We start from the raw sequence: 12,091 nt of genomic DNA, 5'->3' as shown, positions 1-12,091 counted from the left end.
TATCCATTTGATCTATTTCACACTTTTAAAAATATGAAAGGAATTTTGTGTTTTTGCATGATATCATTTTCCCTTCTCTTAATTGCGTTTTAAACATAATGTAGTAAATATTAAAAAGAAATATATAAAAAGTTGGTGTGTATGAAATTGCTCCTATTACTTAAAGTAACATGACATTTTCATTTCAATCATGATATTCTATTTTGTTTCAAAATATGAATGCTGCATCGGATACCTACACGAAAATAACCCCATTTTGGACTTGGGTAATGTCCCAAAAAGGGTCTTTTCATGTTAGATCCTATAAGTCCGTTGTAATTTGAGAAATTCCAATTTGATATTGAAATATGAAAGGAAGAAAAAGAGCAAATGTACTATAGAGATTTAGCTGTGGTATGTAAAACATTTGTTTGTAGTAATATTCGATTTGAACACAAGTAAAAGAAACTTAATGTGTCTCTGCTGAGCGTCGAACCTCAAGTTATAGCGGCACTCTCGAAGGGGGATAACTCTGATGAAATTTGTGTTGTGTTGCAGAAAACACTTCCTGTTAGACGGTGAGCGTGGCTACATTTCATTCGATGAGTAACGACACGAGCAGCATGAAGGCGGCTTTTAGAAATCTGATTCTTCTATGTCTTATATCGGCTTGTCTGTGTGGTCAACAGTCAGCCAAACCTTTAACCATAAACGAAAACAACTGGACACAGTCACTGGAAGGAGAATGGATGGTGGAATTGTAAGTGACATTATCAGATTATAAAAAAGTAGCTTATTTATAATTGTCTTTAGTAATAATCCTAACACGTATATAGTAGTCTACTGTAATATTTAGGTCTTTATGTAAGTAGTCTTAACACAATGCAGGCAACAATAAATATACAGTACCGAAAAAATATGAAACTAAAAGCAATTTCGCAGTAGTAATGCTTCTGAACTTTTTCATAAAACCTCAACCTTATCATCAGAGCTGTTTTTACAAGTTTAGTTATAAGTGTGACCAGAGACATATATAACACCTATATATATGTCTCTGGTGTGACATTGCCATATTTTTAAACAGCAAGAAACAAAATTGTAACGTTTAGTTGGATTCTGTCTATGTGAGGACGGAGTATTCGGTTTGTAAATGAACATTTCACTGTCGAATTTCCTTATATTTTACAGTTGTGTAAGCTATTAAACTAATATTAACCATATTGAAAACAATGAAATATTTATGAGAAGGGATATATTGTCTTGATTCTATGTAACTACCATAAAGGTGATTAGTGGGATAGGAACGTATCAAATCCTTTTGCATTTAATGCAGGTTCTTTACACTTTGAAACATAATTGCACTTTCCAGTCTGAAGAAAGGTAGCGATGAAAAAGATCCTACCAAACAGGAGAAAAGGGAATACTTGTATTCATCTTCAGGAATGTGATGCCTTAATAAATTCAAGTTAAAATAGTGTGTGACATGATATGAAATATAAAATGAGGCGGGGGATGTAAAATAGTGAACTGGTACTTGCAAATTTGAATGTTTGTATGAATGATTCATTTGAATAGTAACTAAACTACATCCCTAGGGGGCTTGACCCGTCTAGATCGGTTCCACATATCGTTCTTAATCAGACTGATATGACCAGTGTGTGGTGTGTCATCATTTATTAATGAAAATATTTATAAGGTGTCATAGGGCCTACCTGTATGACTGATATATATTATCCATGTAGACTTTACTATATGCTGATAAATTAAAGTAGGTCAATAATTAATTATCAATCAGTGTTAATTAACTAATCATAGAATATGGCAATATTGATTTATATTTGAAAAAAAGAAATATATATATACACATAATGTATGTGAGGCTTGCTATTATGGTATTATGGTATGTGGCAAACAAATGTTTTGTCCAAAATGAAGTACATTTTGGTTTAATCTTTTATCCCTTCTGGTGATAGAGTCAAACATTTGGCACCTTTTCTGAATTCAAACAAGTTATATTAGATGTTACATTATGTTGTGATTCTGATCAGTTTCCCCCCAAATCTCCCTTCTCCAAACAGAAACCCAAACCCCTCTCCCCCAACATCCCCTCTTACTCTAAAAATGTATCAAAGAAGCCATCCTCTGTTGTGTGACTGGATAAATAGGAGGCATTCTACTTTTCATTGACAGTATATAAGCACCTGTGGTATATATTAACTTTTTTATTCTTGCTAAGTGACATAACATGGTTTAACACATCTGTATACTTGGCCTCTTGTTCTGTCAATGGAACCTTCCATTTTCTTTGGACAATCAAGATTATCTCCATCATTCTGAATTCTCTTTCTTCATATCAACAGTATGGCTCCCTGGTGTCCTGCTTGTCGTGCCTTCACAGAAACATGGGCTAGCTTTGCAAAATGGGGTGAAGACTTTGACTTTAAAGTTGGTGTTGTGGATGTCACAGAAAATCCAGGTAAACAAGATCAATGTCTCTACAATGGTCAGCATGAAGAAAACTAATTATAATGTTAAAATGGATAGATGAGGCGTGTTTAACAAAATGTATATTGCTATGTATTTGAACATGCACAAAAATTGTGCTGAAAGACTGATAGTTTATGGGAGATAACTCCGGTCTTTTGACGTATTTCCCAAGTTTTGATTATGTTGTTGCTAATCTCAGATGAAGAAAGTATTTGATAATGTCAATTCTGTGCCACCTAGCTACCATTTTGACAGTTTTTGTATACTTAAGATAATTCTGTCAAATGTAGGATATGCTGATTTTGATGCAAAAATGAACAAATGCACACTTGGAATCTTTAAATTTAATAGAATAAGTAAATTAGAAATAGAAATGAATAATGAAAAATAGAAGTTATTTCGCGTTAATAGAAGGAATTTCTACTATGGCGAGGAAGTTTCTCTTTTTGTAATTTCCAGCGATGGTGTACAAGTAAGCACAAGACACAAAGAGTGTAGTCAGTCACCCTATGTATATGAAATATTCAGGTTTAAAAAATATTTGTTGAAACTTTTCTTAAATCAACCTAAAATAAATCAGACATTAAGTGTGTATTAGCCAAATGATGTGATGTGTTTCTCATGTGATCTGAAATTAGTGACATTGATATTTGTAGCCCAAAACAAGATAAACATTCTCAGATTCAAAGCCTGATATGTATTCTATGAGGTAATCTTACATCAAACGACTAACAATGTTTGCATAAATATTGATAAGAGGATATCATTGAGTTAGGTTGCCATGTGTTGATGTATAAATAGTATCTGTTTATATTGATTTTTTTTGTAATGGTATTGACTATAAATGTACATGTAATATGATCAAATAACAAGTTGTGAAAGTGAGCTGTAGAACAATACTGACACACTTTTCAGACTTGCGTTCTTTTTTCAGTAATCCTTTCTGCTATTTCATATCAGTTTTCTCTACGGTGTAATGTTTAAAAATAAGTGATGCATTTTTTAGTTTCACCTGCTTTTAGACACAAAGTGTAAAATAGACTCTCAGGAGACAGATGGAAATGTATACATGTATTGTAATGTACTGAAATATGATCTTAAAATAGTTTCCATTTCAGTCGAAAAGCAATAAAATATGTAATAAAACTTTGTAGCAGGACATTGTCTTGCTTTCTTTTTTATTATACCAAACTGTGTAACTAATATTTTATTTGTATTATAATAAAAATGTTCACATGACAGTCCTGTAGTTGCCTATGAATATATTTAGCCTTAATGGGTAATTGTAGCTCTTCTGAAGTCCTGATTGTCTGATTATACTACACTAAGTTCAACGTTCTAGCAAGTGCAGTGAACAGTTTATGGTATTGTGTGTCGAAATGCATAGTGGTCAAAACACCCCAACCAAACCAAAAGTGCATATCATATGTGATCGCCTTTAACAGCTTGGAACTTTAATGGTAGCATGGATTGTAAACTTCCAACCAATTGATTGGATAAAAAATATCTTGACAGACAAAATACCTTTTCAAGTTGAAATACATATTAAAAGTCTTTAAAAATCTGAAGAAGTTTAACAAGTATATACATTCATTAATGGTTTAAAATGCATGTTGTTAAATCAATCAAGATAATAGGATCTCTGATTTCCTCTTTACCTGATTTTTACCTGAATTTCAGTTTAAAGCTTGTGTACCTACATCTCTTTCTGTAAATGAGCAATGCATCATCTCGAACACGTAGATTGTGGAAGGGTCCTGATTTGACAGGAAGCTTGCGATGCTTGTAGCCCTGTCTACTAACTGCATTACTAATGCAATATTTTGATCTACATATGTACTTGCAATACTTGATTTAAATGTATTTGAATGTTTTTAAAATTTTCTGTCAAATGTTGAGTGAAGCCATGATAAAGGCAGTTAAAATAATACATACATCTTCTTCATGGAATTGCATTTGCTTTTAGACAGTGTCTGATTTATATAAGAGATTCACATGGTGAGATTTTAAAGTCATATATGTTAGTGTATCACCCTAACTGTTACTTTGTTTCAGGACTGAGTGGGCGGTTCCTTGTCTCTGCTCTCCCTACTGTGTATCAGTAAGTGTAGATATCTGTATAATATGTTATCTTGTGATGGTCTTTTTAAACTTGGGAAAACATTTATACATTTCATACTTCATATTGTCTATAAAAAATGTAAATATACCAGGAATTTCAGGAACTGGTACAACTTGACATGCCAAAAGAGACTTTTTTGCAAAGGATTTAAAGTTTCATATTGTATAGATGTCATTTTAAAAAGTTTAGATATCTAGTTAGGCTCAAAAAAAACCAAAAAAAAAAAACCAAGAGGTTTTCCCAGTCAAAACAATACAGTTGTATCATATAGTTGCTATGGCATCAACAAAGAGTCATAATAATGTTTGACACATTGAGTATAAACAAATACCGATAACTCTTACTTGGGACAAAGAAAAGCTTTTACATGAATTTGATGACATGACACCAACTTTCTGATTTTCAGTGTTAAGGATGGAGTATTCAGACAGTACAAAGGAGGACGGAAGGAAAATGAGCTTGTTAGCTTTATTGATGAGAAAAAATGGGAGGAGATTGAACCAGTGGTGTGGTATCTATCCCCAAGCTCAGTACAGTAAGTACATAATTGTGTATATCACACATCACATAAAGCATGTGTCCCTGATCTCAGTACTGTGTGTACATATATATACTACACTTCACGAAAAGGGTGTGCTTGTACACAATGTATATGTAATTCACTAATTACATAAAGAGTGTACAACCAAATGAAACATTGAGTAAAGAGATAATTTCATACATGTCATACATCACAGAAAAGACTTGTTTCCCATCTCTGTATTATATGTATATATACGTTTATGTCACTCATAACATAAAGAGTGCTTTATGTACAATATAGTGTCCAACCCAATGAGACACTGAGTAAAGACACATGGTGTCTAGTGGATCTTACAAAATGTGATGGAGTGAGAGACTGCAAATGGTGTTTTGAAGATCATTCAAGTTTTCTCCCTTTGGACACAAAGTTATCAGCGTTATAATACCTATTACATCATGTTTTAAGCACTAAGTAGAGCTGTAATTGGCTGATGCTTCCTATTGTTTTATTTACAATATCATAACTTCATGGTGTCATACATGTGTTTGTTGTGATGTCTCTAAAAGAGGAAACATATTGCCAGTTTTGTCTTATGTTTGTTGAATAAAATGCCCTCTTCAAGAATATTTGTAAAAAATTAAATATTTTGTGATAAACAAGATCTTGCTTTAGTTTCCATTAATATCAAATTTAATTATGAAACTCATAATGAATTTTTTAATTTCACTGAGTCAGAGACGTCGTGAAATGTTAGATTTTAAGATTCATTTGTAAAATACCCAGATAAAATGAAAGCTTGTTCAAGATTCTTAATATTCTAGATACTGTGTAAAATAGCGTTCATATTTACTGGGTATTTACTGATTGTAATAGTAAATAGTAGTAACCTTTAATATTGTTATTTTTTTTAACTTACAGGATGGGAGCAGTTGGTTTCTTCTTCAAGGCTGCAATGCAAATAAGGGTAATATGTTACTTCAGTATTAATAAGGTTAAGATATCATAACATATTCCCAGTATATTGTATAAATATATCACAGACTTGGTCCAGAGTCTGTACTAATATATTGGTAAATATCATACCTAGTAGATAATGGGTACCCTACCTCCTTTTCAATAGGTTATTAATTTGTATACACTGTCTAGATAAACACAGTTACACTAGGATAAGCTATGCAGAGCAGAATCAACTTTTGTAGGTAAATGTTTACCTTCTATTACATCTGTATGGAATATAGGTGTTACCAGTTGGAAATATTTGTGCTTTAATGCCTGAAATGGTGACCATTTCTTAAATTGTTGACTTATTTTACTGCATAAAATGCTGTAATGCAAATATTTCTGTAATGTTCACACCTTTCATTGTTGATGAGTCCATTCTTAAAAGTAAAGATACATTAAGAAAAAACAAAACAAGATAATATATATTTTTATCCTTCATGCTAGGGAAAGGATACATTTGTCTTTACTAAGAAAGACAACTCATGTATGCTCCTTATTCTAGAAATGTGAGAAACTGTCAATACCATGGTGTCAACACTTAATGAAGTTATTTAGATAACACGTCATTTTCACAGCACATGTGGAAACATGAATACTTTTACACTGAAAACAAACCAAATAGCATTTATTTCCTTTTGATGAGCATTTAATACATGGGTTAAAATTTGATATTAAGCATAATATTTGGAAAGTGCAACAGCTGAATTGCAACATTCTAGTCCCAAGTGTTTATAAATAAATTGTACATCATACAGAAGAGATAAAAGTCATATTATTCTCTCACAGGTGGATATAGGTTACAGAACAGGAATAAGAAAGCAGTCACATTAGATATCACATCCTCTCATCTTTATATCATTCTAGTGACTCTAAATATCAACTACTTGGTAAATTGATTGATTAAACATAACAGACATATCTCCTACAATGATCTACAGGCTCTGTACAATGTGATGACTGCGGAATACGGGATCCCAGAGTGGGCGTGCTATGTCATCTTTGCTGTCATGACCATAAGCCTGGGATTGATTCTTGGTTTGGTATGTTTCACAATTCACCACAGTTGATAGTTTAAAAAAAAAAAACTTTATGTAAAATTTAGTGAAGAAATATAGATGCTTGATGGGAGTAAAAGTAGATGATTATTTAAATTAATAATTTTGAAGCCAATCGCATAAATTTGTGATATACTATAATTAATTCAGTCAGAATATTATAGAAGGTTTTGGGTCAGAAACTCAGACTGATAATGAAAGAAAGAAGTATAGATATGCACATAGACTCTCTGATTATGATATATTTCCTATGATAGTGGTATGTGAGATACATAATGTGCAAGTTTTTTATGCCATAAGACACAAATTTACAAGGAAATAAGGTTTCATTCGTTTGTTATTATCAGCTGATTGTGTGCTGTTGTGACATGGTGTTCCCTACCAAGTATCTACCTCCACTTCCACCACAAGAGAGACTTGTAACCCCGCAGCACCCAGAGGAAGATTTAGAGGCAAGTTAGAACGTGATAAAGATGTTTATTAGGTCCTTCAAAGGAAATAATTGTTTGATCAATGTTATGACAATGTTTACTAGTTCCTTAAAATCAGATGTTTACAAGTTCCTTAAGATTAGTTGTTTACTAGTTCCTAAGAATGAGATGTTTACTAGTTCCTTAAACTTAGATGTTTACAAATTCCTTAGAATAATATGTTTACTAGTCCCTTAGAATGAGATGTTTACTAGTTCCATATAATGAGATGTTTACAAGTTCCTTATAATGAGATGTTTACAAGTTCCTTAAAATGAGATTTTTACAAATTCATTAAAATGAGGTACGTTTGTGTCTGACTAATACTAATGGTAAATAGTATGTCTCTTAGAAGTAGTATTCTAGTGATCAAATATATTGACTTCTCAGAAACAAAATACTGATGCAATATTATGTATATGTCATGTACAGTTAGGTAGCCTAATCTTCCAACGAATACAAATGTAGATATATTACAGATTTCATACATCTTATTAGGACTCCGATTCTAAGGGTTATTAAAGCTAGGCAAACATAATGTATACAATGTGTGTACTGTGAGTGTAGACTGAGTTGATATTGCAATGATGATCAAAAGCTTTTACTTTATATCAGAGTGAGGTTGTATATATATCAGAGTGAGGTTGTATATATATCAGAGTGAGGTTGTATATATATCAGAGTGAGGTTGTATATATATCAGAGTGAGGTTGTTGTCTGATTAAATTCCAAATTACTCTCCTTACAGTCACAGGAGGATACAGAGGATGATGATTCCCAAACAGAAGATATACTAGATGACACACAGCATTCTCAGTCAGAGGAAGAGGCTGTGGAGGAAGAGGAGGAAGAGGAGACAGGGAAGGCTACAAAAGAGGAATCAAAGCCAGAACCGACTGGAGATGCCAAGCCCAGGCGTAGACGACCAAAGAAGGCCGACTGAATCTACTGTAGTGTACTATTACTTTGACCTGTGGTGCCAACCTGTGTCTAATATATGTTGAAATATTTAAGAGAAGTTGAGAAGTCCAACTTTCCAGATTTTATATCTTGTGGGTGAAAAGCAAAGTTTGTTTTCTCTATTTCAAATGGCGATGGATTATATCTTAATGAGTCCATGATCATATTATCTGAACTATTTCCATGTATATCACAAAAGCTATGTTTCTCTCATGCAGACATCATGGGAAATCCAGTCACAATATTGGATTTATACAGTATTACATACCTACCAAAACAATCAGTTGAACTTACTGTAAATCACATATTTCGTGTGGTATTTTATTTTCACGTTCAAATGTAAGGAGAGCCAATCGCAAATTCTTATCTTTTGTGATTATTTGTACAAATCTCTTGACGACATCCTTATTATTCTTTAACTTTATTTTGCCTCAGTTCACATTTCCATTGAATTTATATATACCTAATAATATTATTACAAACAAATCTGCTAGACATATGTTACTTTCAAATTCGAACATTTTAAGAACTCCTCGCATTTAACAACATCCCCATATTATGCTCTTTAGAACTTCACAAAATGATTGAAATGTACAGCTGTGGGTCAGGGGTCAAGCTTGTATGCCACAATTGATGTCAGATACCATTTTTTTGTTTGAAAGGTGCTAAAATATTTACAACAGAGTTGATAACATGCAAAAGACCTGTTTTATTAAATCACAAAATAAACAGCAGGAAAATTATTAAAGATGATTCCACAGTTATGACTACTGTAGAATTAGTTTAAGCATGTGACTATGTATATGGTTAAACACTACATCTGGTAAACTGAAATCCTGTCATCTTACCTTGAAAACAACTCACTTCACAAACATGAAAGTATACGAGTATTTATAGGGATTTTTTTGTTCATGTATTAGCCTGTGTTCAGGTTAATACAATTTAGTAGGGACACACAATGTATGACATGACTAGATCACTCTTTAAGGACACTTATAAAGAAAATGGCGAACAGTATGAAGCTATCGCTTGCTGATATTGGAGCTGTCCAGAGTCTGTATCTCTAACAGCTCATCATTCCCGAATTCAAAGTCATTCCTGGATCAGAGTTTGCGAAATCATGTATTCATGAATTAGTCCGTAGAGGTGAGTTCGCAAAATAAAATATTCATGAAATGTTAGTGATTTACAGTAATTTTGTCGAGAGTTTTCTGGAAGGATGGTTTTGATTGTTGGTTTTATCTTAAGAATCAGTGGACTATATATATTTATATATCGCACTACATTATCATGACAACATATAATGGTACATTTTGTTTGAGACCCTGTTTTAGTATTTGGAGGCGTAGACCTGTGAAAAATTGTCTTAACATTGACAACAAAAAATTGCTACATCAATCCTGTCTCAGATTTCTTATCAGACAGGCGATTGAGGTAGACATGTCATTCCTCTACATCAGTAACACTTTCTAAATTCTGTTACTCAAACATAATACATTTCTAAGTGTCTGTTGATCCAACACTAGGTGATATCCTTTGCCTGTTGTGCATTTAAACTCTATGCTTGCTTATGTTATTGTACTGAGTAGGTGAGAGACAGTACAGATTTTTTTAAAATGAGAAGATATTTATTCAAAGTTGCTTTCTTTTAAAACAATTTGCTTTTCTGTAACTGAATGTAATTCAGATAAACTTGATATGAAAAAAACTAATATGTCATATAGGTATATCTCTATATTGTGTTATTTACAGTAATAAGGATAAAGTACATTTAATTTTGCAAATCATTCTTGATTTCATAGTCAATCATAGATAACTTTTGTCAAATGCCATTAATTACCTCAAAGTTTTCTTCTTTCTCAAATAATGCTAACATTATTCCCCTCATTTTATCGTTAGTTTTGAATAGAAAAATATTTTATCATCGATTCCACGGGTCTGTTTAGTATACTAACATACTGGAATAAATGAAGCTAGCTGTAGATGATATCCAGGATCTTCGATCAATGAAAACCCCTTAATTTTTTTTACGTTTGTACATGTTTTTGAGAAAAAAAAGAAAAAAAAATCTTTAAAGTGGATGATTTCAATAAAATTGTTCAGTTTTCTTGTTACAAGTACAATGTACACAGAAAGGTATTATCACAGACTGGGTATTTACATAATATTGACAGTTTTCTGATTAAAGTGGTATTTGAAAAGTACATTAATCCCGCTCAATATATCCATGAAAAGTTATATGACAGAATTCTCAAGAGGAAAATGGCAGTTTCTGTCAAAACTGATGCTTTAGAATTCTGAAAGTTATAAACAATTGGAGAATTTATGCATTGTGTTAACAAAGGATACCACCATTTTGTAAAAGTGGAGTTGGATGTGAATGGAAAAAGAAATGTGATGTTGATCAATTAAGATAGATTGTGACCAATTTTATAAATATGTACTTTGTGCGGTGAAACTAGAATATTGATGTGCTGTATGTAATGTATGTAAATAAGTGTTGATTGCGTAAAGAAAGTACTGGATGGTATAGTTTGTAAATTTTATAATTGTGTGAAAAGGAAAAAAAAGAAAGATGGCTTTATTAAATTGAAGAAGCTTTAAAGTATGATTTTATTGTCTGCAAGGTTTCCTAAGGAATCCTAAGTGATGTTTGCTTATTATGTTTTTTCCATTCCAAAATGTATACAACAATACCTGTTGGTATATGTGTTAAATAGACAATTTGTTTCACAATATTTTAGTTGCGAAATTGAACATTACTTCCTGCTGACTATACTTTAATTCCGAAAAACTCACCGAAGAATTTTTTTTTATCAATATCAAACCACACTTATTCATTTTTTCATGATATAAAAATAAAACAAACATTATTGTGTGGAATTCATTTTGTTGTGAAGAACAAGAATTGTTAGATAAACTTGATTTCTTCTTTCATATTTTCACTGATTTATATATTACTAAAATAATTACCATTTTTCTTGTGAAAGAAATGTTGAAGTATTGCATTATATTGCAATATTTTTTTCTGTTAGTTTAGATAATTTTCGAACTAACGTCCATTAATATTGTGAAGGATTGGATATGCACATGAATGTGGTGGATAATATTGTTGTGTGTATCAGTGGTAGATCTGATGTCATCTTTCACTAATACACAGCAAGGTTTGCCTATGCAAATAAATTGTGTCCCACAATACCTTATTAAGCTGTCTTTATTTTACCCAGTTCGAGTTCATGTTCGTGTTCAGCTATGAGGTTTAACTAAAAACCAATAAAATACCAACAAGTGAACATATTCATAATCCAAACTCCAATTCCATCAAACTAGGGCAAAATTTGAACGTAAGAAAAGTTAACATGGACATTTCAGAAAAAGTACAAGAAGAATAAAACACGGTGTTCCGGAAGAGTAACCTTTTTTTATTTTAAATGAGCGAATGCATTGACACATGTCCTGCATACCAATGTTAACTACAACCTTGCTTATTTGA

At 32.0% G+C, this 12,091-nt stretch overlaps 1 protein-coding gene across 1 annotated transcript; it reads left to right on the top strand.

The window, feature by feature from the left end:
- The first annotated feature begins 556 nt into the window (after positions 1-556).
- LOC132550799 (thioredoxin-related transmembrane protein 1-like) lies at positions 557-11,566 on the top strand. The gene is made up of 8 exons (XM_060214888.1): positions 557-739; positions 2,340-2,455; positions 4,522-4,567; positions 4,995-5,123; positions 6,030-6,075; positions 7,052-7,153; positions 7,516-7,620; positions 8,387-11,566. The coding sequence occupies exons 1-8, from the start codon at positions 582-584 to the stop codon at positions 8,579-8,581; spliced, it is 897 nt and encodes a 298-aa protein (XP_060070871.1). The 5' UTR covers positions 557-581; the 3' UTR covers positions 8,582-11,566.
- The last annotated feature ends 525 nt before the right edge of the window (positions 11,567-12,091 follow it).

This window comes from Ylistrum balloti, unplaced genomic scaffold, assembly GCF_031769215.1.
Source record: "Ylistrum balloti isolate Yb309-2 unplaced genomic scaffold, AGI_CSIRO_Ybal_v1 Utg370152, whole genome shotgun sequence".
Taxonomy (NCBI): Eukaryota; Metazoa; Mollusca; class Bivalvia; order Pectinida; family Pectinidae; genus Ylistrum; species Ylistrum balloti.
This window is presented reverse-complemented; position numbering and strand designations above follow the sequence as displayed.

Excerpts from the sequence above, each read along its gene's own strand:
- LOC132550799 (XM_060214888.1), top strand. The coding sequence starts at position 582 with ATGAGTAACGACACGAGCAGCATGAAGGCGGCTTTTAGAAATCTGATT. Across the intron at positions 2,456-4,521 it reads GGATGTCACAGAAAATCCAG|GACTGAGTGGGCGGTTCCTT; the intron begins GTAAACAAGATC and ends ACTTTGTTTCAG. Across the intron at positions 7,621-8,386 it reads ACCCAGAGGAAGATTTAGAG|TCACAGGAGGATACAGAGGA; the intron begins GCAAGTTAGAAC and ends CTCTCCTTACAG.